Below are 25,528 nucleotides of genomic sequence, written 5' to 3' on the forward strand. Positions count from 1 at the left end.
AGCATCAAAGGGTATGTTGTAGCTGTATATGATGGCAACTGGTGGCTAGCATGTGCTGAGGAATGTATGCCGAGCACTGGAGAGGTGAAACTGAACTTCCTGCATCCTCATGGGCCATCTCCATCCTTCACTTTTCCCTTCAGACCAGATAGACTTGTCATGGATCATCAGGATATGCTTCTGGTAGTGGAACCTGTAACTGCAACGGGACGTACTTATACATTATCTACAAAAGACACAGCTGTTGCTTCAAATGCACTGGTAGAGTACAAAATGAGAGTGTAGCCATTGATTATCTCTTTAAAGTACGGTAAAGGGAAGATGGCACAGGTACACAGAGAAGGAATGTTCAAACATTCACATATCATCATTTGGTGTGTATAAATGGACATCTGCCTTAGTTTCTGAAACCTGGGACCATGGACACTGACCATTTTTGTTTTGTTTTTGTTTTGTCATGTGATGCTACTATTACCATATTATTAGTAAGTGGTCTGTATGATGCCATATTTGTGAGTCAACTTCTCTCTGAAATGAATAACAAACCGAACACCAGCATTTAAGGTGCTGCTCATGACATTGCCGGCTACGTTTGGACAAGGAACTGGCCATTTTAAAATATGAGTTTTTTAGATATTCAATTTTTAATTTTTCAATTTATCATAATTCATATTCTGAGAGTAGTTGTATTCCAAGGTGATTGTGTACTATGTAGAGCCAGAAAAGAGCTTTCAAACAACACCACAGGCATCTTTTTGTGACTAACACTGACTGATATATTCAAGGCTGAATGTATAGTGTCCTACCCTCACATGTGAACCTTTCCTAGTCTGTTTCTCCCTTAATATTAGTGTCAGATTCAAACCAATGCAGTTCTGGGGTGCTACCTTGCTACTGAAAAGGCACACCAACTATGATTGAAATCCGGGTCGGTCGGGTCCCAAAGTGTCTGATTTCACGTGAAATGACCCACATGTTTCCTGACGATATATGGCCAGTGTTGTTTTAATGTTTGGATATTAATTGGATAGGCATAGGCCTAATGTTTGATAAAGTAAGACAGCTGCCAATGACTATACACCCTGACCACCCACCTCTCTCTCTTTCTCTCTCTCTCTCTCTCTCGCTCTCTCTCTCAACATATGATCTTAGCTTATTTATAAGCCTTTTCCCTTGGTGAACTAATATCCCTTATTTCTCTGTGTTGTGTTTTGATGTCAACACCTGGGAACAGGTTGCAGTGGTAGCCTATATCTGCAACATCATTCAGCCTTGTAAACCTACAAAATTAATGCAGGCAGGTAAATGCAAAAAATATATTAATTACAAAGTATATATATAATTTATTTTCATATAATTATTATTATTATTTTTTCAAATTTTTTTTCAAATTTTTTTTGTGTAAAATCGTGGGGCATATCGAACCGTGGGTCATATATCGTGATACAAACCGAATCGTGGGTTGGATGTATCGTTACAGCCTTAGTTCTCACACATGCATTCACAACACCAGATGGATCAAATTTTGACCTCTAAGGGGAAACTGTATGGCCACACCATGGGGTTGAGGTTGTGTAAAAATGAGGCTAGACTTCATAATCCCATACGCCGTGCATATGCTTGACTTTAACATGAGCAACCAAAGAAGCCTACGGTGACATTTGCCCTTCAGCAAAATTACAGAACGTACAAATTGCATACTTCCCTCTTTGCCTCGGCTAAGTGATTGCATGTGACCGTTGCCACATTGTTCATTTCACATTGGAAAGCGAAAGGACCATTCATTTTAAATGTTATAATACGGTACCTTGCACCAATGTGTGTGTGTGTGTGTGTAACACAAGCTCAGGATTGAATTTGTGGTACGAGGCACAAAATATTGGACATTTTATTAAACCAACAGACAAAAAAAACAAACTTTGCAATTGGCCATTGAACAGTCTGCCCTTGAGTTTCAGCATGGCCTTCCTGTGTTTTAAAGGGAGGCCAGCGGCTTCCTCTAATCGCCAAGCCTCCAATTTCCTCCGTATGCAGACACCACATCCGCCTTCTACTGGCAACTCATTCTCTCCCCAGCTCCTGCTGTGGTGCAGCGTAAACACAGCTGTTCTGGCCCTTCCCTCAACTCGCCATTCTCACTATATTTCACCCCGTCTCTCTCCCCACTGCTGTCTTTCTGTCGCTTTCCCACTGCTTTTCTTCTTTACATTTCTATCAATGATTCCTCTCTTTCATTCCCAATTCACCTCTCTTCTCACATGGAAAGACGAGACAAGACAGCAGGCCATTCAAGGCGGTTCTCAAGGTGTCTATTGAGAGGCCCTAACAGTAAGTTAGTTTTAATCTACACTTACAGTAAAAAAATATGATTAAAATATAACATTAAAAATATAAAATGAGTTATTGTATAGAATGAAAAATATATATATAAAAAAATACTTTTCCTCTCTCACTTAGACTGTGGACATTCTGGCACGAAAAACAGCCAATCAAATGTGATTGTGTCATTTAAGTATGTTTATTTCATGATGTTCATGTGGGTCTGTCAGTCAGATTTTGCAAGTGGGATCATTGCTCCCCTGTTGATGACTCACTCACTTTATTACAGCATCAGCTGCCTCATCTCCATGTAAAATAAAAATTAAAAAAACAAAGCAGTGTCTCTTTGATAACCAGCCACACCTCTGTTACTGAGTATTTCTTGTAGGGCTGGGTTCAAAAGATCGAATCGCGATCCAATATCGATTCACGTTCGAAAAGTGTGATATCGATTCACAACTTTGTGGATCGATTTTTTGCCGATGATTATAGGTGCTATTTTCTCAACCACATCCTGCAGCTTTCTTGCACATTCATGGTGACTGACTACATGCACAAATACACACAGCCTGTTCAAGTAAATAGTGCCAGTTTCCCACTTCTTTCTCTCATACCAAGGTATTTCATGCGTGTGTGGGTATCAAAGGTTGATATATTTAGGTTTTTATAGCCAGTTATAGAATTTAGGCATAAATGGGTTAAAGTGACAACCCAGCAATACAGAGGATCGATATTGAATCAAATCGAATCGGATCGTGGATCGAATTGGATCGTGACCTTCTGGATCGGAATCGAATCGATCCAGGAAATTTGGATCAATTCCCAGCCCTAATTTCTTGCTCTGCAATCTCAATCGCACACTTTTTCCACAAACACACTTTTCTGCAGATGGACTACTGTCAGGAAATAAACTCAGTCACTGCCAGACCTCCTTGAGAGGCGGTAGGGGGGTACTTTTGAGGGGTGAAATGAAATGAGCACCTTCTCCAGACCAGGTGTCCTTGCTGTGTGGCCTTCTGCGTCTCTGTGGTGACATTAAGCAGTGAAACCTCACGCTCAGCTCAGCAGCAACCGCCACCAAGCAGCACGTCAACCAGCACGTGCTCCATCAGTGCAGTGTAGCCTGCTGGAATGCTGGAACGTAGGCTGCTGCTCAGAGAGCATCGGGGAGAAAAGTTACTCGCTCAACTCTTTCTCTCTGCAACGTCTCTCTCTCGCTCTCTCTCTCCATCTTTTCTCCACTCATTACTTCAACCACTCATTTCATCTGCACTGGTCTCTCACTCACTCTCTCGTTCCACTCATTTTCTCCAACTTCTCTACCCCATCTTTCCTTCCCTTCACATCTCAGTTTCAGGCGCTGGCAAACCCCCTCTGGTTCGTCATGTTCCAACCTCCCTGAGCCAGGTCTTGGGCAAGTGTGGCGACGTATCGCACTACTGGTGTGTGTGAGTGTGAGAGTGTTGATACGTGCCAGTGCTTTAACTCTGTTCAAACTTGAAGCATAGCAGTCTGTGCTGTTCGGGAACAACCCCAAAGGCTGTTATTTAGATAAACACGTCTATCCTTTTCACTCACACTCACACTCACACACACACACACACACACACACACACACACACACACACACACACACACACACACACGGAAGTCTCTGGATTTTCCATTTTAACGTCTGAGCAAAGACACTCCTCTGCTTTTTTTGCAAGACAGCCTACTTGAAAGAGTTCATATCCAGTAGGGAGAGTGCAACTCGTCTTAAAGTGATACTGTCCCATTTTTGGAAATAAGCTTATTTTACTCTGCCCCTTGAGTTAAGTAATATGGTTTCACCTTTCTCCTATACTTCCAACCGTTCTCTGGCTATGGCAGTGCAAATTTTACCTCCATGCTAGCAGTTAACATTGAGTCCAATGAGACCAGCTCGCGGCTAACTGGTCTCATAGGACTCAATGTTAACTGTTAGCTTGGAGGTAAAATGTGCACTGCCATAACTAGAAAAGGGTTGGAAGTACAGGAGAAAGGTAAGAGCCTATTATTTTACTCAAGGGGAGGTGTAAAATAAGCGTATTCCCAAAAATGGGACACTATCACTTTAAGGGGAAACAAATTCAGAGCCAACAACACTCATTCTGCTCACCACATTTGCCTCACATACAGCTTAAAATAAAACAGAGGAACATACCAAACTAAACTGCACGGTTGCACAAAGAAAATGGATGGTGTGCTTTCACAGATAAAGAAACAAATATGTTAAAGAATGGTTGCGCGTTTGGGATAACACTGTGTGTGTGTGCGTGTGTGTGTGTATACACACCGGTATATTCCAGTCAATGTCACCCATATACTGTACCTCCAGCCAAGGCCCCCCTTACATAGGTCGTGCCACACTATTTTTTTTCTGTGCAACCTCTTTCACAACCATAGCACAGTATGTCTGCAACTCATTGCTGAACTATACAGTATATAAAAAATAACATCAGAGATTATAAAGCTGTTCTTAATGAGAATAGCTTATTTTTGGTTTATTCTGTTCTGTTAGTTTTCTGGTTAATTCAGCTATGGATTTTCTTGTGCTGTACTTTTCCTGCCAACCTGACGTGGCACGGCCCCCCTAGCACCGCCATGCGGACCTCCGGGGGTCCCCGGCCCCCCATTTTGAAAACCACTGGTCTAGTCAGCTGCTACTGCAAAAGTGCCAGGGTCGCTCGTCGTGGTTCTGCATAAAATTTTAGATGAAAAACAAAAGATTCCAAGACACTCTACGTCAAAATAAAATAAGCATTTTCTTTGCTTTTTAATACTACAGACTTTTTGCCAACTTCATATTACCACCTTTTTGTATTGTCTGAATGACAGCCCTCGCTCTTGTTTAAAGTTTAGATGCTCCCAAAGTAAAGGCAACAAAAGGTGAGATGTGTCACCTAGAAGAGAAGTGTGGCTTCACAATTTGCACTCCTGCGCGGAGAGGAAAACCCCCTCACTCAAAGTGCCATTGAACGTAGGTCAGCTTGGCGCTTTCACCACCAACAACAGAACTTGTATGCACTCACACAAGGTACAGTCTGAAAATGCTGCCAAAATGCTGCCAATACAGTACACTTGGCTGGACCAGTTGCTTTCCTGTTTTTGTTTGGTTTGGCTTTGTGTTTTGTGCAGTATGTTTCTATGCAAGTGTGTGTGTGTGTGTGTGTGTGTGTGTGTGTGTGTGTGTGTGTGTGTGTGTGTGTGTGTGTGTGTGTGTGTGTGTGTGTGTGTGTGTGTGTGTGTGTGTGTGTGCGCAACACGCTTGCTTTTTGGAGTCGGGTGTGCACACAAAGGACTGAAACCTGCTGGAGCCCTTTCCTGAATTCTAAAGCCCAATTCCTGACAAAAAGCTTATTCCCCCTCCCACACAACAGAAAACCTGCCCAAAAAACTGTTGGATTAGAATCAAGGAGTGTGACTGTAAGTGGCCCATTTTCTTTCCACTTCACCTGAAAAGATGCCCTACTTTCTCCTCATTGAAATGCTACATGACCATCTTTGTTTTCTTAGTGCGAGACGGAAGACAAGTAGAATTTCTCTCTCCCCCATTTCTTTGCCTTATCAGAGAGTGCAAGGCCTAGAACAAAAGCTAGAGCTGGAACTGAGAGGTGAGAAGTCTGGGGTGCATTTCTCGGAAGCGTAGTTGTTAGCCAGTTGGCAATTTGGGTAGTTGCCAATGGGAAATTGCATTGTGAACAACACAGTAGCTACTGTTGTTAGCAACTATGGTTTTGAGAAATGCACCCTTGAGTGGTCAGAAGAGGCATAAATATGGGTCAGAAGGCTGAAGCTGTGGTGGGTGGTGAGAAGGCTGGGGATGGAGGCCTGGGTGGGTGGTGATGGGGATGGAGCTGGAGATCTGGGCGATTAGAACATAGACATGAATAGACTGTATGTGCATTCCAATATGCCGACTTCAGTCCTCCACTTGTGCTTGTGGCCTCTTGCTTTGCTGACGCCCCACCTCCGGGAAGAAAAACAATAAAAGTTTCCCTGCTGTAAGCCTAACCACAACAACTTTTGGGGGACTATTCTCGATTCACCATCCCGATTGCAAATGAGGAAATGACATTAGAATTGTGCTTTAGCAAGAAATGCATTTTTCTGTCGTCAGTGACATCATCATGAGGTCACAAGCAGACAAGTGAGCAAGGGAGGACGGAAGTCTGCATATTGGAATCCACCCTATGAGATAGAAGGCTGAGATTATGGTTAGGGCTGGATGACTGGGCGTAACGCTGGAGCTGGTCAGTGAGAAAGCTGATGCTGGGAAGTAAACAGCCTGACATGTCTATGGTGAAGAGGCTGGGGCAAGGGTTGGGGCTGGAGGGCTGGGCGGTGAGATGGTGTGCGGGGGCCTCAGAGGGGGAGGGCTGTGCTGGCTAGCAGCGTCAGAGCCAGCAGCTGGGACTCCGGGGCTGACGCTTGAAGAGTTCAGGCATGCAGCCAGCCAGCCAGCAAGCTAGAGAGGGACGAACCCAAACACTCTCTCTCTCCCTCTCTCTTTCTCCAATCCAATCCACTCCACTATGCTTACGTAACTAGCACGAGCTGTTCCACTTGCAGCATACTAGGCATGGGGCCTCTTCTCAGTGATTTGCTCTCACTCATGCACACACATTGTACACATTACGTGCAACACACACACACATTCCTTCAATCTCACTCACTTGTACCTCATACCTCAAACATTCTTTCATTGCAGCACTCGCTTTTACTTGAAAACTAGACTATTTTCTGTCTTTTCTCCACAACTTACACAAACATTTTTCCTTTGTCGCCCACAACATTCAGAAAAACATAGTTATGCCAGACCCACTTAGCAACAGAGCTGTGGGCAAGCAGGAAGAAAGGGGAGGGGGGCTTTGTTTTGGAAACAGACAAGCAAGGGAGAGAGAGCAGTGGGAGGGTGGTGGTTAGGGACAGGGATGGTTGTTATTATGACAGCCAGAAAATCGGACCGTTCAGGACACTTCCACTGCTGACTAGCCGCAGCACCAAAAACAAAAACACACAACAAAACAAACCAACAACAAAAACACAACGGCACAAATATGCTTCAAACAAGGCATCCCTTTTTCACCCGAAAACAAACATGTTGCATTCTCAGGGGGTGGGAGCGGGGTGTTTTGGACAGGTATGCTGCCTTTTGTGAGCACCAGTCACCTGTGTGTGTTCAGCACAACAGAGTGCTGAGGCAGAGGCAGTGGACAGGTCCATGGGATGGAAAAGTCCCGATGGATGTTTCTCGCTGTGGGAATGGACCTCAGGCCTAAAGACTGCACCAGGGGGGTTAATTCCCAGGGTCCTTTACAGCGTCAGAGGCCATTTATCTCTTAAAGTGAGCACAGCAGCACACAAACCACATGGGCAGGCAGTCCACATCAGACAGACAGGACACACACTATGACACACGGCCTCCTCCAGCACAGGGCACACAAAGGAGGTATGTCTCTGAGGGAAGTGTGCTGGGATAGCAGGGCTATGTTATGCCTCACGTCAGCAGCACAGGGAGGGCGGAGGGGACAGCGCTGCTCCAGCGTCTTGCCACCACAACAGGGCTCTGTTTCAGGCACATGAGTCACTAGTGGCCACGTCAGCCTAGTGAAAGGATAGCAAACCAACCACCCATCCCCGTCTCCTAGGCCTGCTGCTGACTAAATGCTGTCTGAAAACAAGGCATTTACTTATCATCTTTTACAGTCTGGTTAGTTTGTTGACATTAGGCCTACGGCGGTGGTGGTTCAGTTGGTACAGGAGCCTGTTCTGCAACCAGATGGTTGCAAGTTCAGGCCCCGTTCCGCCTGATGCTCATCAATGTGTTCTTGAGCAAGATAATTGATCCCAAATTACTCCTGGTGGCATGGTGGTACGTTGCGTAGAAGCCATGGCCACCAGGGTGGGAATGTGAAGGAATGTGGGAATGTGAGGCATGTAAGCTTATTGTGGAGTGCTTTGAGTGCTCGAAGGAGTGGAAACACTCTACAATGGGGTCATTTCACGTGAAATCAGACAGTTTGGGACCCGACCGATCCAGATTTCAATCATACTTGCTGTGCTTGTAGCAAGGTAGCACCCCAGAAATGCATTTGTGTGAATCTGACAGCAATATTAAGGGAGAAACAGACTAGCAAAGGTTTACATACTGTATGAGGGTAGGACACTATGCATTCAGTCTTGATTATCAGTTAATGTAAGTCACAAAAAGATGTCTGAGGTGTTATTTGAAAGCTTTTTTCTGGCTCTACAAATTACCCACACAGCATGGAATACAACAACCTTCTGAATATGAATTATGATACATTGAAAAATTAAAAATTGATAAAAAAAATTATATTTTAAAATGGCCGGTCTAAACATAGCCTGTGAGGTCATAAACAACACATGAAAATGGGGTGTTTGGTTCTTTATTCATTTTAGAGATAATGGGACATAAAGGTTGAAATTAGTTGTAATGAAGTAATAGAGTAGTGTCAGGGACAGGACTGGACTGGCCTGGCCATCTGGCGTAACAGGCATTTTCCCGGTGGGCCCTGCACCCTCGTTGGCCCCTATTCTAAAAACTCAAAAACTACACAGCTTCTGCCCATTGTCAATGGACACAGTGGAAGCTAGACAACTTTTAGCATTCAGAGAAGGCAAGGTTGAAAGAATAAGCTCAGTAAAGGAATTTTCTAAATGTTCAAGCATCAAAGGGTATGTTGTAGCTGTATATGATGGCAACTAGTGGCTAGCATGTGTTGAGGAATGTATGCCAAGCACTAGAGAGGTGAAACTGAACTTCCTGCATCCTCATGGACCATCTCCATTCTTCACATATTCCGATAGACATGCTGTCATGTGATATTACTATGGTATTACCATATTATTACTAGGTGATTTGTAAGATGCCATATTTTTGAGTCCCCTTATCTCTGAAAGGAATAAAGAACCAAACACCAGCATTTCAGGTGTTGTTCATGACATTGCAGGTTATGTTTAGACAAGGAACTGGCCATTTTAAAATATACGTTTTTTTTATATTCAATTTTTAATTTTTCAATTTATGATAATTCATATTCTGAGGGTTGTTGTGTTCCATGCTGTTTGTGTAATTTGTAGAGCCAGAAAAGAGCTTTCAAATAACACCACAAACATATATTTTTGTGACTTACACTGACTGTTATAATCAAGGCTGAATGCTACCCTCATTTGTAAACCTTTGCTAGTCTGTTTCTCCCTTAATATTGGTGTCAGATTCACACTTCTGGAGTGCTACCTTGCTACTAAACAGGCAGAGCAAGTATGATTGAAATCTGTGTCGGTCGGGTCCCAAAGTGTCTGATTTCACGTGAAATGACCCAATCTACCATTTAGGGCCAAGTCAAGTTTAAATCAGTATGTAGACCTTACATTTTACAAGAAGGCAAATCACTTGCAAATCACTCCCAATCCAGCGCCAGCAATCCAGATGATAAGACAAGGTTGCTACAAGACAAGACCACTTCGAGGGATGACTGGGACACTTGTTTCAACACTATAATACTAGTGTATAAAATCAACAGATGTTTCAACGCTGTGCATCATGCTCAGACATGGACTCAAATGTCAGTCTTCCAAATAGATCTATTGACCTCAAACACTAGTCTGAGGATATACCGTAATGTCTGAACACTGAGGTTTCAGCCTTCAGCTCTGCGGCACTGTGGTTATATCCACATCCACCCTCTCGCACAGGATGAGATGACAGACACAAAGGCCCATTTCAGCCGATTAAAATTGCAGGTATCAGAGGCCAGGCCAGACAGGCAGGCAGGCTTGCCCTTGCCCGAGTCTTGTTGTGTGCATTTTGGTGCGCTACATGTCTGTGTGTATTATGAGTGTGTCAGATTCATTATTGCTGCCTGGCTGCCTCTGGAAGCAGCTGAGGGAATCTCCTACTCCTCCTCCTCCTCCTCCACACTGCTGATGTTCCATTTGTTCTAGTCCTTGAATCTGTGTTAAACAGAACAACTGTAAGATTATGCCAAACCAGCTGATTTGTTTTATTGGAAATTTCAACTCCGTTTAACATGGTTGTTGGATGTAGTGGTAGTAGGGCTGCACAACTCAAAACACACAAAATTTATGCATTTTAAAATGAAAGATTATTTATTATGGTCTTCAAATTCATTTTCAAATGTGAACGTTCTCCTATTTAGCAAAAAAAAAAAAAACGTAAAAAATTGACAAAAATTGGCTTCGCGCCGTTGACATGTATGAGTGTGTGTCAGATTCATTAGAGTTGCCTGGCTGCCTCTGGATGCAGCTGGGGGAATCCCCCTCTTCCTCGCTGTTGCAACCCCCATAACCACGGGAGCCCCCCTCCCCCAGTCTGCTCTACTTTCACTCCTCCATCTCCACATTGCTCCATTTCATTTCACGCTTCAGACAGATGCTGGCTCCTGCTCCTGCTGCTGCTGCTGCTACTGGGGTAGATCTATGGCCCAGCTCACTGCATTTACAACCATGAGCGACCGTATTGACAAACTAGCTGGGCCTTTTGGACGGTGTAGTCCAGCACTCACTGGCTTTCCACTTAGGGCAGAGTTGTCACAGTCTGCAAACACACACCGTTTTCCCATTCATGCTGCGTACTCAGCTGAGGCGAAAATCAATGCGGTGGGGTGTCCTGGGGCAGCTAGACTGGACAGCTTCATTGTAGTGTGTGGCAGCAGGCAGCAGAGTAGAGTAAAGGAACATAATCATGATGGAAGGAAGGTATGGTTGTGTGTGTCTGTGTGCGAGCAGGAAAATAATAAATGAGTGTGTGCGTGTGTGTGTGTGTGTGTGTGTGTGTGTGTGTGTGTGGCTGAATATGTGAATGGGTGTACGTTCATGTCTGCATGTTTGAGAGGATGAGAGAGAGAATGTGTGTGAGTGTGTGGGTGCTTACTATAGTCACATTAATCTCTGGTGTGTAGAGTAGGAATCTGCTGTAAGGAGTAAACTGTTGTGACCTCGAGAGGCCTCCAATTAATCAGCTTTGATCCGTGATCATGCAAAAGCTTGTACATTATGAATGCATAAACAGTGCAGCTGTTGCCGCCCATTCTCTGCATTCTCCAGCGCAACTCCAATGGAAGCCATTAGAATGCTTGACTGCAGTCTCAGTGGGCCCCCACTGCTGGCACTTCACCATAATGGGCACTTCATAACATCAAGCACTGCACTGCTCTAATCTGAATGCTAAAAAGATCTGCATCTCTTTCACATGGAAAATCAAGTGGCTTCTACCAGCAAGGTTTATAATTATAAGGCATACTGTTCACACACACTCAATGTAAAATGCCTGTCTTCGTGTTCTAATCTCATCTTATCTGTAAATCCAAACCAAGAGTAATGAGTCTGTTATGTTTGATAGGGGGTTACATGATCACATGTAATTAGCTTGTTGGCTTGTTGAACTGGTTTCAATATCAATCGGCCCAGTCAGGAAGTCAGCCATGCCACCAGCGTGGTCCGTTACGCTCTTGCAGTGCAGAGGCCATCAAGGGTTGGTGACCGAATTGCCACAGCTTTAAATTTAGCCCTCACATGCTGGTTGAGAAACACTAGCCCCGGTGAGTGACAGGGAGTCTGGCTGCTGCTGAGGACAGGAGTAGCAGCTCAGCTCAGCTGAAGGCCTGTTCAGTAGCCCCTGTGGAGCCTCTCCTGAAATACCAGAAGAACAAGAGGCCCTCAGTCTATCCCTGGAAGAGAGAGCCTCCAACCAAACACCCAACTCGTGCAGTGGTAGCCTTACATGTGTCTGGGCCATGTGTAAAATGGGGTTAAGCATGGGTCAAGGGGTAAATCCGTAATTGTTTGTCCAGGATAGGAATAGACGTCCATAAATCAAAGGTTAGATAAGATGTGATAAGATGTGTCTGCATAAGATCTTATGCAAAAGTATGCATAGTACCCAAACTTCAAACAATGTTATATTGTTCAGAGGTAGGCTAAGCAGACTGTTCCAGTCTGCCACAAAATTACAGTGCAGGTAACATATCATTAGGCTAGTCGATGCACACTGAGCATATGGAACAATGACACATCTGGGAGTAGAGGAACCCTAAATGACGAGGCTCTTCAGTGCCCGGGGCAATACCAGTATGTTCAAAACAGGACCTTAGTCAAGACCAGGGCATGAAGTTGACAGTGTAGGGAGATTATAGCACCGAACAAATAATCCCACAAAGCTGCCGAGACTCTTGAGGATTTAGCCAGGATCCCCTCAGCTCCCTGCTGGCACACATTAGCCTTGAACGTGCCGTTATGTCATGGGCGTGGTGGCCCCCTCCCAAAAATAACACCTAAATAGCCTGAGACTTGGGCCTACTTCCCAACACCTAGTACGTCAGAGCATTTGAACCAAGATAGCCGCAAACACACAAAACAAACGTAACCCAAGTCGAAAAGAAAGCTCTCAAAAAACTGAAAGTGAACACAGGCCTCATTGCTTAAAATGATCTCTTCACTTCATGATGCAACAAAGGAAGTCACCACCCATAATCTCTGGTGAATGTGAGGAAGCACATGGGGAGAGTTAGGGAGGGGTTACACTGGCCAGCACTGTGGAAACACCAAAAATACAGCACCAAAAATACAGCACATGTCTGCGTAAATGGCTTAAAACTCCGGATTTGGGATGCTCATATAAACTGACATAATGCTGTTTTTTGTCTTCATCTTAGCTCACACTTCTTATCTTTGTGTGAAAGTAGCTGGATGGTTAAGGTTGAGACACATCATTCACTACCTCAGTCAGTGTGTGGCCAACAATGCTTGGTGGAGTTGTTAGCTCCTGAGGTTAGCTCTGCTGTGGACACACGTTAGCTGGAAAGGTCTGCGATGCATGGTGAGATTCTCATTCCCTCAGCGCTGCTTGCAGCTAGAACTATGTGTGGAATGCAAGCAGACCGCATTATTTCCAGCTGTAGAGAGAAGCGATGTCATCGCCGTCTTCGCGTCCCACTAGACCATGAAGGGAGTCAGTCCATGCATTTGTCACAATGGTAACGACAACCTTAGCAACACAACCTCCTCTGGGGCAGAAATTAGCTCCAGGGATGAGAATAGCAACTGGCAAAGACACCTGCAGAAACAAAACAAAGGCCGGTCAACCTGAAAGGCTGTTAAGCATACAAAAATCGGAGATGCCTGTAAGCCTTCCAATCCATATGAAGATCTTAACAGCATCACTGATGTGTTCCAAATACGAGTTCCATTCCATTCTGTTTACCTTCAGTCTTGGCAGAATTGGTACCATGTAGCTGGCCATGAGGCAAACAAAATAAAAGGCCTGTCAACCTAAAGGCCAACTGATTAAGCGTCAAACAGCATAAAAACTTGGGCAGAGGCTGGTTGGCTTACTAAGAATAATTGCAAATGCATCACTAGTGGGTTCAAGTTTTTAAAGACAATCAATAATGCATTTGGTGCTGTTCACCTTCTGTCTTGGCAGGATGGGCTCCATGAGGCTAAACCCTCTGAATGGCAGTCTCCCTTATTCTGGCTCTCTGCCGCCACTGAGCGTGTTCGGCGGGCCAACTGTATAGTGGTGGCCTCTGGCTAGAGCTTGCCAGCCAGTTCTTTTCTTTGAGCCAAACAAGGCAGACACTGTTGATGACACAACGGCCAGTCAAGCTGTGGCCAAGGGCCACTGGAGAGGTCAGAAGGGCCGGCAAGGTCCATAACGGCTGATCTCTATGCACAATAACCCTGATTAAAACAGCCATAAAAAACTCAGCAAGTTGTTGCCATGTTTCAGTCTTGCATTATATCAATTTCAAACAGCTCAGCAATCACGACAAGTCAATTTTTTTAAATGTCTGACCAGAATGGAGAACCATGGTTTTCAACAACCAAGCCACAGCATAAGAGATCTGCAGCATACAATCTACCTCTGTGTGGTCGGTCAGATCCATCCCTGCAACATTTATGGGCAATCTGGCGCTGACACACAGCCAGGCCAAGTCACAGAAGCCCGGCCAAGTTCGAGATAACCAACCCATAACTCCTCTGGGACGCTGAAAACGACACCAATGTAAAACAAGAGCTCTGTCTAATTTTTTCCCTCCATTTTCTGAGTGGCAGATGGACGAGGACAAATATGATATGGTGGGTTTGGATTGATCTGACCATCCTACCCCAGTCCCTGCGGGCAGTGACGCGGCCTGAAGCCAAAGCATGTTGCATGATGACCAAATGGAGGTCCCAGTGAAGGTCTATTAGCTGTGGCCATATGCTCAGGCCTACTAGCCAGCTGGACGGGTCTGTGTGGACTGGACAGTGAGCGATAGCCCATCAACGGAAGCCACAGACACACAAGCAGATGACCGAGAGAACTGAGGGGGCTGAGAACCGGGCGACTGGAGTGAGTGGGCACCAGGGCTGCTGCCTATTTATGGGGAGGGAATGAGAAACATTTAGCTCAGAGAAGAACAGACAAACATCTCAGAGAGGAAATGCAAGGCCTAGACATGAGTCACCACCACACGGCCTCCACAGTTCGTGTCAAGTTCACTTAGGTCCTGTACCATGGAAAAGAGAAACATGCCATCACGCGTACCAAACAAATGCATGATATACCTCTTGGCCTACTTTCTGTTCCGTTGCAAGAACTATGACAGGAAAACAGCATTGCTCCACTATCATTACATCATCAAAAGGCGCCCATAAGGACTGTTCATATCTGTGTCCCTCTCTTCAGCGATGAAAAGCAAAAAAGCTCTAACTCATCCAACCGGTCTGAAAACACCCACAGAGAGGCCACTTGAGTTTTAATTAGCCACCATCACACCTGTACGGCTCTCCCACAGGCCCCCTTGTAAAAGCTTGAAACAGCAGAAGATTAGATTGTTTAAGATGTGTCAACGCATGTTGTGCAACAAAGGATGCATGAAAAAATTAGATGTGTTCTCATGAGAGTAGCACGGAGAATTTGGTGTGTAGCCAGAATGTGTGTGTGAGAGAGAGAGAGAGAGAGAGAGAGAGAGAGAGAGAGATAAAGAGAGAGATAGAGAGAGAGAGAGAGAATCTACTGACCACCACTCATCATCTCCACATTCACCCTTAACCACCTTATAATGCCAGACTGTGCTGCCTTTGACATTTCAAGGTATGAATCAGCAAGTCTTCAGCGGGATTTCTATGTCCCTTGCCTTTCACTGAGACCACAGAATACGCCCTGACAGCACAACCATCATCCATTCCCTAAGCTCCCATCCCATTGCCTCCTCGTGCACATGTCTGACTGGAGGCAAGCAGTATCGTCTTCTGTTGTACAATGTCTGTTTTCCTTCACTTGTCCATCCAGAGAAAAGAGTCCATCCTGCTTTGTGCACACTCACAGTCTACATATTTTGCCTTTTGGCTATGGGGACAAGACGTTAAGGAGATGGAAGGCAAAGTGCGCGCATGAAGGGTGTAAACAGAAAAGCCAGTGAGACAGACAGACACACAAAGTGATCCTAAGTGCAGTCCTGGGGCTCTTTTCCCAACACAACGCTTGTTGACTGTCCCTTTCTATCCAGCCAAGGCCATGCTGCTGTCCGTCACTGGTACCTATATCTAACTATTGCTCTATGTTCACTCAGGCAGGGTCCCCTTTCAATCCCCCCTCTTGCGCAGCGTTTTGTTTTGATTACATCACCGCAGTGCATGCTGCCCTTCCTGGCTAGCTTTCGCGATCATGTTTCAGTGTGTGCTGTATAAATACTCATCATCACCCCCTCTCTCAGTCTCCACCATGTTGTGCTTTTGTCTCCACAGTACAAACCTATGTCTAACACCACATGCTGACTAGTAGGAGTTTGACGGACATTAATAACATCAAACTGGCCCCGACTAAGAGAAGCATAAACTCAGTTAACTGTCTGAGTCTGGGAATTAGTTCTGTGGTGACCTCTCTGTTAACACTGATTAGAGTGATGTGATTAAACGGACCCTGAGGAATGCAAAGTTTGGCTACTGCTTAGCACCAGAGGTTTCAGGCCAACTGTACAAATGGTATGAGATATTCAAGGTGTCCATCTGCAGTGCCACCGTAAGTCTTTCAGCCTAAAGTAGTGATTCCCAGCCAGAGGTGTACCACTTGGGATACGCTTGCACTGTAAGGGATAAGTCACGCGGAAAAAAATAATAACAAATGTAAGCACAAGAGTCATATTGGGAGATGAATGGATATAGAGCTCGGACTCATGAGGGGGTACTCTTGGTATGACAACAAATATTTAGGGGGTAGGCAAGACAAAAAGGGCTACAAACACTGGACTAAAGGACGGTGCTAAGGAACTAGTAAAATATGAAGCCTGGAGAACAACAAAGTACTGGACGTGGTCCAAGTTGCTGAGCTACACCAAACGTCTACCTCGAGGTCACTATTAATACATGCTTCGCTAAACTTGTGTGAGTGAAAGGGCATGTTTGGAGAATCGACGGTGTATATGGGCGACAATGTTTTTGCTGTCACCAGGGATGTCCTGTTAACTGCACGAGCCAAAGAATGGTGTGCAACTAAAGAAAAGCCCGTGTCAGATCCTAGAATCCCCTGATTACAGTGCGGTTGTAGCCAAAATTACAAACATTAACACCCAACTTGTACCCCCAATGCCAGACACAATCAGAAACCTACTACACAGGTTCAGCCCTGACATCATTGTTATTGCATAACATTTCTTACTGACGTGAATGTTACAGGCTTTAATGCAGGCAATTACTTGTCTCGAGCAGTGTTTTCCCGTGGGCCAAGCCTTTGTAAGTGTCCACATACCGGTATGGAAGATGGTTACTTTTAGTTGCATTACGGAAATGTTGGCTGTACAAGTGAATCTTGGATCATCATGACTGTCTGCCTGAAAAGTAGCTGGCAGAGTACATCTCGCTGTGCTGGAGACGATGAAACGGGGGTAAAATAATTACGCGAGAGAACATGCGATTAGTCCCTGTGTGGATGAGGTTTCATGTTAACACAGGCGTTAAACTTGTGTGCCATACACGATATTCTTCAAGAGAAATAGGAATGGTGGCTAGCTGGTGTTACCGTTAGCTTACCATCACAGTCAACCTAAACCCTATTATCATACGTTAGCAGAGCAGCTGGCGTCTCGATCACAAAAATGCCAAGTAGCCTAGCTTTTGAATACACTTACCCATGTCAACAGACTCTCACACAACTCCACTCGATCCACAGATTCCAGAGTACTCATTGTCCTTTTCGACTAATCCACTGCTTGTGGGCTGTCTTTATCCTAATTGGTAACGTATCCACACAGGACAATTTCCGAAGACGTCTAGACTGATCTATTTGATCAGAACAACGTGACGAATTGTGGCGCTTTTGGCGAAATGGAATAAACCGAATCACAGTCCCCTTAGACGTTCAAGTGTGTGGCGGTCTTCAGTTTCAAAAAGGGAATAAAATAATTAAGACCCAAAAACAGGAACACACATACAACCACCCCACCGGTTTATCCCTCTCTGCTTTTTTTCCCCAACCCAATCGGGGTCCTTAAGATGCCACCCTGCAGTTTGTGGACAGCCTCGCGCCTGTATGAAAAAGACTAATGTAAAGAAAACACGTACGTACAAAACATTCCTTTTGTTTAAAGTCTAGGATTGGCACAAGTCAGTAATTAATATGATTTATTTTCAAAATCCATGTTTAATCCTAATGTTACACCCATGATACTTGTAGAAACACTGCCAACGCGATTAAATGTATCCGGCGCAACACATACCAATCTGTACACAAGGGGTCCTTACAGGAATGCGGAAATACAGATCAAAAATACTGTACGTCAGAAGGAAGATACTGAAAATATTCTCAACTTGCTTAATATGTACGTATTTATTTCATACATGCATCTGCTCTTTGACGAATAATGTGTGCATACTGGTAAATATGTGCACTATCACAATAAGTAAGCCTATGCGTACACATGGATAGTCAGTTTGGAGGCGGCGGTGTTTGATTCTTGGATGACATTTAGCCACAGCCTGGTGTAATCGCCAGTGGATAACAACCAACAATTGTTTTGGTTCAGAAAGTCTTATTTGGTGATGTTGCCGCCATAAACTATTGATGACATGAATACAACAATGAGATGTTGAATTGCACTTCATACTTGAATTGACATTACATGGGAAATTAAATACGCTTTACAGCTCATCTGTCATTCATACACAGTAGGCCTAATGCAAAGCGTTTATTTCACCACACCAGTTATGTTGATTGTCAGTCTTGTATTTGAGTTCACATTTGCCTACAGATTGAGAAGTTTACTATTCATCGGGGCAAGTTAGACATTGATGCCAGGAACCCACAGTCTTGTCGCACAGTTGATTTCTCTAACTTATTTTTGGTACGCCAGGAAGAAAAGATTATGATCTGTTGGAATGGAAGAAAACCAGTGCCTGCATGCGAGTCGTCTCCTTCAAGATGAGGACTCTCTAATAGAAGGTGTCAGCAACCCTGTCCTTCTGGTGGTGGTTCTGAGCGTCACTTTTCTGGGTGGATTGATCACACTGCTCTGCAGGTAAGCAGAACACTCTACATGCCTGTGTTGTTCCATACATGTCATGTATGTTCTGGTCTGTACTAACAACAAATAAAGTGTTCTCAAACAGCACAGTTTGCATCACTACTATTGTTCAAGGTAGAGGTTTTCAGGAATTCAGATTCTCTTTTTTTACGTCGGACTGAAGTGCAGTTGTTCGGTTTGCATCCCCTTCTATGTCTTAAAGGAACGAACAACAAAGAATCCACCCCGAAAACCAAGAGCATGTACGAGCGGTGCGGCAGCAGCTTCAGGCAGATGAGGTATATCTCTCTCTCTCTCTCTCTCCCTCTCTCTAACGTTCACCACACCACAACCTATATCAGAATTCATTGTCATGACGTTTCCTGCCGTTGACGGGAAGGTTTTTTTTTAAATCACTTCTCTCTTATACGCAGCAGGACACAGAGCCAGAGCCAGAGCCCAGGCCGCAGTTCTACACAGACATGTCGTGTCCAGTATGTCTGCAGCAGGCCACTCTCCCCGTGGAGACCAACTGTGGCCACCTCTTCTGTGGTGAGAATGGCCAATGGTCTAAGTACAATATATGTATAAAAAGACAGATGGGCAGCGCTGCCTTGGGTCTCAATCAATAGTGTAGTGCAGGAAAGTAAAGGAGGGTCCCAAGGCAACACGCACAAATAAAAACAAAGGACTCGACAGCAGAGTTGCCTCGGGACCCTCTTTAGTACAATATGTATGTTTATTGTGAAAAATATGTTCCTCTGTTGGTCTATCTTTTCTTTACATGGAAGGAAACGTTTACAGGGTAGGTTGCTGACTGAAATGGTACACTTTATTGCATAATGCCTTGTCTGATGTGTTATCTGCTCTTGTTTGTCTGACTGGCAGGCTCCTGCGTCATTGCGTACTGGCGGTATGGGACATGGCTTGGGCCAATTAGTTGCCCCATATGCAGGCAAACGGTAGGTGAACTGTCTTTGTTCTACTTTTATCACCAGTAAGTAATCACCACAAACACTGAGGACACTGGGCACGTTCACACCAATGGTAGTTGGTAAACTAGGACCCAAGACTCTGTGTTATGTCGTTTCACTTTAGTCCGTGTGAAAATGTACACTCCCAGTTTTGATTTGTTTGAAGAAGTGAAAGTAGACTACACCATACACCATATGGTCCATTTGGACCCAAGACTCTGTCTTATGTCGTTTCACTTAAGTGCGTGTGAAAATTTACACTCCCAGTTTTTATTTGTTTGAAGAAGTGAAAGTAGACTACAGTACATTCTGTTTCCGCATTAACAATTTCATTGCTGGTTGTGAATCAAATCCTCAAACTGTTATAAAAGTGTTTGAAAGAATCAACTTAGTTTAATTTGTTCCAGTCACTGGCTACAAAGGTAAAAAGATGGCTTTGAGTCTACTCAACACACATTCCTTTTCAATGTTGCACAAGGTGGGTGTTTGAGTATGTGTTGTAAACAGACCTTTGTTTTCTTTTTCTTTTCACTTTTGTTGTGTGCAGGTGACGCTGATCTTCCCACTGTTCCAAGGTATAGTGCAGCCTGATGCCCCGGAGCAGACTGATGATGGGCACCCTGAGGCCAACCTCGTCCTACAGGACCTCACAGACTACAACCGCCGCTTCTCCGGACAGCCCAGAACGGTGAGTGCTGCTTTGCATCCACTGTCAGGGTTTCCAGTGTGTCAGTTCTCTGTAACCCTTTTCATGACATCTGAAAATAGGTTGCAGGCTTTTATTGTATTTTGACACATTTAGCAAAGGGTATTAGTCCAGGAGCCCAGGGGGGTCTACCTAGTTGGGAAGGTTACCAATTTTTATGGGTACTATGATGTCTGGCATGGTCCCCAGATAGAGGAACAGCACGTCTGCCATGTTCCCTCGGGTGGGTGTGGCAAGGAGGGGGTAAAACTGGCACCCAAAAAATGGGCTAGATCAGTTGGTGAGGTTACCACTTGAAATCTCTTGTAAATTGTTCATCATAGTCCCCTGATAGAGAAATGACCACTGCCAGACATTTTTAGTGGTGGGTTACCCCCGGCAGACGCCCCCGTATGATGATACCCCCAAAAATGGGCTAGATCAGTTGGTGAGGTTACCACTTGGAACCTGTTGTAAATTGTTTGTCATGGTCCCCTGATTGAGGAATGGCCACTGCCAGACGTTTTTGATGGTGGGCGGGGCTTGCCAGACATCATTAACTGGGGGGTAAAAAGTGGGCTAGATCAGTTGGTGAGGTTACCACTTGAAATCTCTTGTAAATTGTATATCTCTGCACACAGAATTCTTAAGGAAAATCCTTTTTTTAGGTCCTTTCTGCCTTTTGTCTATTTCATACACACATTTGTCTTTACGGGAGGAAGGACATTTGACTTCTCAGACAAAAAAGCTGTAGTGGTGTTAATAGTTCCAGTCCTTCACAAAGCTTAGACTTTCAGCTTTACTTGGGAGTTTTTTTCCTACACTTTTCAGTCAGGCAAAGCCTGCACGTGTCTATTAAAGGTGCACCGTGCATCCTGTCAATAAAGGCATAAAAAGCCCATATAAAAATATATTGAAAAAAAAATGCTTCAGCCAGGCTTAGTTTGATAACAGTGTAATGACAGTGTTGTATGCACTGGTGGATAGACTTCATAAGTTTGTCTATGTCTGCATGGGAAACGTAATTGCAATTCTTTGACCAGTGCATGTAAAGAAATTGACAAATAGAGTCGACTTGACTTGACTACATGGGTCTTAGTTACTCAACTACAGGAAACCCTCCTGATCATTGTAGCATCTTACTGCAGCAGGGGTCGCCGGCGACTCTATTCACTTGCTGAAAATGCTTAACTACATCATAACAACATTGCTATGACATGACATTACAGAGAGCCATAGTGCTGCGTTCCCCTTTTCCCCTTGTTCTTGTACTTGTTCTTGTAGTAATACATTTGCACAAGTACACTTTTAATAGGAGGTGATTTTTACACCTGTTACACTTTATGTATTGTATTTGTATCGTCCATGTTAGTATGTCAAATTGGACGTTGGAGTCTGTAATGAAACTTGATTTACTTAGTGTCCCTCCTGGCCTTCCGTCCGTCCGTATAGATCATGGAGCGGCTGAGGGACGTTCCCACGCTGCTGCGCCACGCCTTCCGCGAGATGTTCTCGGTGGGCGGGCTCTTCTGGATGTTCCGGCTGCGCATCCTGCTGTGCTTGGTGGGCGCACTGACGTACCTGGCCTCCCCGCTGGACTTCATCCCCGAGGCCCTCTTCGGCCTGCTGGGCTTCATGGACGACTTCTTCGTCATCCTCCTGCTCTTCATCTACATCTCCATCATGTACCGCGAGGTGGTCACGCAGAGGCTAGGCGGAGGTGGAGGCTGACGATGCACGCATGAAAACAAACACATGTACACATCTACACACACACACCTCAGGCATTGAATTCTTTCATGTACATTCATTCATGGTCTCACAGCGGCTAGGTGGAGGTGGAGGGTGACGTTGCATACAAATACACACACACACACACACACACACTGGATATTGAATTCATGACTAGGTTGTAATATTTCTCACTCAGAAGTTGGGTGAAGGTGGAGGCTGATGTCACACGCACACACACATAATCACACATGTACATGCTCATACACTTCCATAATGTACTACAAGGTGGTCGAGCACAGGCTAGGAGGTGGTGGCTGACAACACACAAACATTGTACACACCCCACATGCACACACAAACACCCGTACCAACACCACTCGGTTGTCCTATTTCAGGTCAAAGACCTTGGAGGCTGTGTGTGTTTTGTGTTCTCCCAACAGAGAAACCACAGCCCGTGTGTGTGTGTGTGTGTGTGTGTGTGTGTGTGTGTGTGTGTGTGTGTGTGTGTGTGTGTGTGTGTGTGTGTGTGTGTGTGTGTGTGTGTGTGTGTGTGTGTGTGTGTGTGTGTGTGTGTTGAATGTGGAGACTTTGAGGGAATATAGTCGTCATCAGGGTGCTTTCTTTGTCTGTTGGTTTTTATTTGATGTCATGCGTTGACATTTTTATGTTCGCCTGTGTGTGGGGGGACATAATATATGTTTTATTATGTTGTATAGCCATCACCATCTGAACATCCTCGTAGTGAGGAGTCCCATGAGAAATATCTCTTCCTCATTGCTGGATCTTTCACATGCATATTTTCTGAGTGTGTATTTGTGGCTGTGTGTGTGTGTGTGAGCGTGTGCATCTGTGGACAAACACCACAAGTTCTTCAACAGAATGTAGATGGAAATGGATGGGACGTCTTCTCATCTCAAATGACCTCAAATGTTCCCTTTTTCTGTAACTGAGGGCTCTATAATGTGTATTATTATACTAGTACATATCGATTTCAGATCGAGATTTAAAACAAGTAAATGCAATATATGAGTTTAGTGTCCTACATGATACGTCTTTTGTAATAGCCGCCCTCCTTCCGTGAGTTCTGCACTAAACTGGAAGTCCCGTGTTGTCTGTGAAGACAAATGAAACTTAAGGCAGGGAGACTAAACTGCACTATTCAAGAGCCAAGCCTGTGCATTCGCTCAGACGTCCAGGGTTACAGGACCACAGAGGGATATTGTTGTGACAACAAATTTGTCGTTTTGTTTTCTAACCGATTCAGGACTTTGCGTCAATGCCTTGTGTTCTTTTCTGTCAGCCACCATATGCAACTTTAATTTGTCACTTGCCCCCTTGCTGGTCTTTTCTTTTTCACCGTACTCCTTCACATCTCTGTTTCTCTCAGTCTTCCTCCACACTTCCCTCTAGCTTCTTTCTTCCCTTTATTACGTTCTTGTATTTATATTGAGGTCTTTTGAGGTTTAGTGTTTATTGGTTATTGTTTTTAATGAACACTCGAGAGATACAGTTGCCTTGGTCTGTTTCAGTTTCATTAAGCTAAACGTCCCTTCCCCTCTTACCCACCGCACCACCTTATTGTTGGGTGCCAAACCTTCAGCACATCCTAAACCAGTGGTTCCCAAACTTTCGTTTTGCTGAGCTCCCCTGTTGGAGCTAAGATTATTGTCACCCCATATTCCAAACTTCAATATTTTTTGTCCATTTGTATTGGTAAATGTTAATATGAAATTCACAAGTCCCTTCTCTCTGTGACCTTCCTGCAGCACCTCTGACCCCAGGGGTGAAGGAGTTTGTGAACCACTGTCCCTAAACCTTCCGTGGTGATGGCAATCTATCTTGAGGAGCTGCATACCACATACCATACTCACTTAAACCGTTTGTATTAGCACAGTGGCAAAGTCCACAAGCAAAATCATAGGCATTCACCGCACCAAGGTGGACAAGTGATCTATATCATGTAGTTGTAAGAAAGGGTAGGAGAGTTGCTCCACCTATCCTCGAAAGGGATGGTCACAGTCACCGTGGTATTGGATTGTGGCTCCTCGGTCTAGGCTGGACATCACTGCTCTGTAGCCCCCTCTCAGGGTGGAACTTGCACAAATTGGATGCAAATCATTTCCTTTAATTGGTATCATTTCCTCTGTCCTCCACCCTTGTGCCTCATTGTTGACTTGACACAGTAAGGCCAGTGTTATGTTGCCCATTCAAATTTAGACATTGAAAATACTAGGAAGGTAATCTGAAAAATAAGACTTGAGATCTAACCAACTTTGAAACATCGAGGAATGTCCTTCTGTGCCACAAGGCTTTTTTTCTAGATATAACATGTTTGTAGTACTTTGAATGTCAAATGAATGTCCAGTATAAAACTGACTTAACCCAAGTCAACAAGGAGGCATGAGGTAGGACAGAGGAAATGACGTGAGTTTGGGGAAAAGATTTGCACCCCTTGTGTTCTCCTCTTTGCACATGAGAGTGAATGACCACTTGAGCTGTTTTATCAACACAGCTGTAAGAGTGCAGTCCACCACTAAGTAAAAGCCCTTCATTGTTTTTTTGTTGTTGCCAAAAACAGTCGCAGCATTTCAATGAACTACAAACAGTGGAGAACATCATCTTCAGTTTCCATCCTCAGAGTGTTTCGGTTTTTGCAGTGAGGTTTCTCATGCAATATTCAAAAATCAAACATCTTGGTGACTGGCACATGGTTTAGTGTCTTCTAAAGGTGTATCTCTTTCTAAGAAAAAGAAACCATTGCACTATTGTGAATTTCTGGCATTGACCTAGAATGTAAAACATATCTGATACAGAATAAATGTTTACAGTATTTCTTTTGTAGAAAAAAGTATTAAAAAAAAACTTCTGTCTGTTTTGCAGTCTGTTAGCTCTGGCAAGATGGGATCGATGGACATTGCAGTTATTGAATCAATGGGTTTGGCTATTATATATGTTATTTAAGTATTATTTACCAAACATGTAAGCATGTCAATGATCCTGTTCTACAGTAATGGTGGTGGAATTATATTAAATTGCATACAGGAGATATGGTCTTGTTTCATTTTTGCGTGTGTGTGTGTGTGTATGTTGATGTGTGATAGTAAATGGTAAATGGACTGCATTTATATAACGCCTTTCCACTCCTTCGAGCACTCAAAGCACTGTACATTGTATGTCTCACATTCATGCATTCACACTCACGTTCCCACACCTGTGTGTGGGTGGTTGGCGTTTAAGGGCGTAACGCAAAAAAAAAAGTTTTTCCA

The 25,528-nt window shown here is 44.3% G+C and overlaps 2 protein-coding genes across 5 annotated transcripts in view; one reads left to right on the forward strand and one right to left on the reverse strand.

The window, feature by feature from the left end:
- Positions 1 to 17,859, reverse strand: part of hook3 (hook microtubule-tethering protein 3) — a 48,636-nt gene extending 30,777 nt beyond the window's left edge. The window contains exon 1 of the mRNA XM_063210978.1: positions 17,499 to 17,859. Within this exon, the coding sequence (XP_063067048.1) occupies positions 17,499 to 17,555 (57 nt within the window). The 5' untranslated portion in view covers positions 17,556 to 17,859. The remainder of the gene's footprint in view (positions 1 to 17,498) is intronic.
- Positions 17,860 to 18,110: 251 nt separating this feature from the next.
- Positions 18,111 to 25,497, forward strand: rnf170 (ring finger protein 170). Of its 4 annotated transcripts, none has more exons than XM_063210979.1 (7): positions 18,111 to 18,188; positions 18,720 to 18,884; positions 19,093 to 19,168; positions 19,304 to 19,421; positions 19,758 to 19,831; positions 20,391 to 20,531; positions 21,981 to 25,497. In XM_063210979.1, exons 2-7 carry the CDS (start codon positions 18,745 to 18,747, stop codon positions 22,257 to 22,259), a joined length of 828 nt encoding a protein of 275 aa, XP_063067049.1. In that variant the 5' UTR covers positions 18,111 to 18,188; positions 18,720 to 18,744; the 3' UTR covers positions 22,260 to 25,497. The 4 variants fall into 4 exon arrangements, with proteins under 4 accessions (XP_063067049.1, XP_063067051.1, XP_063067050.1 ...); XM_063210981.1 differs by having other exon boundaries at positions 19,307 to 19,421; XM_063210980.1 differs by having other exon boundaries at positions 18,162 to 18,188; positions 18,724 to 18,884.
- The last annotated feature ends 31 nt before the right edge of the window (positions 25,498 to 25,528 follow it).

Source organism: Engraulis encrasicolus, chromosome 11 (genome assembly GCF_034702125.1).
Source record: "Engraulis encrasicolus isolate BLACKSEA-1 chromosome 11, IST_EnEncr_1.0, whole genome shotgun sequence".
Classification (NCBI taxonomy): Eukaryota; Metazoa; Chordata; class Actinopteri; order Clupeiformes; family Engraulidae; genus Engraulis; species Engraulis encrasicolus.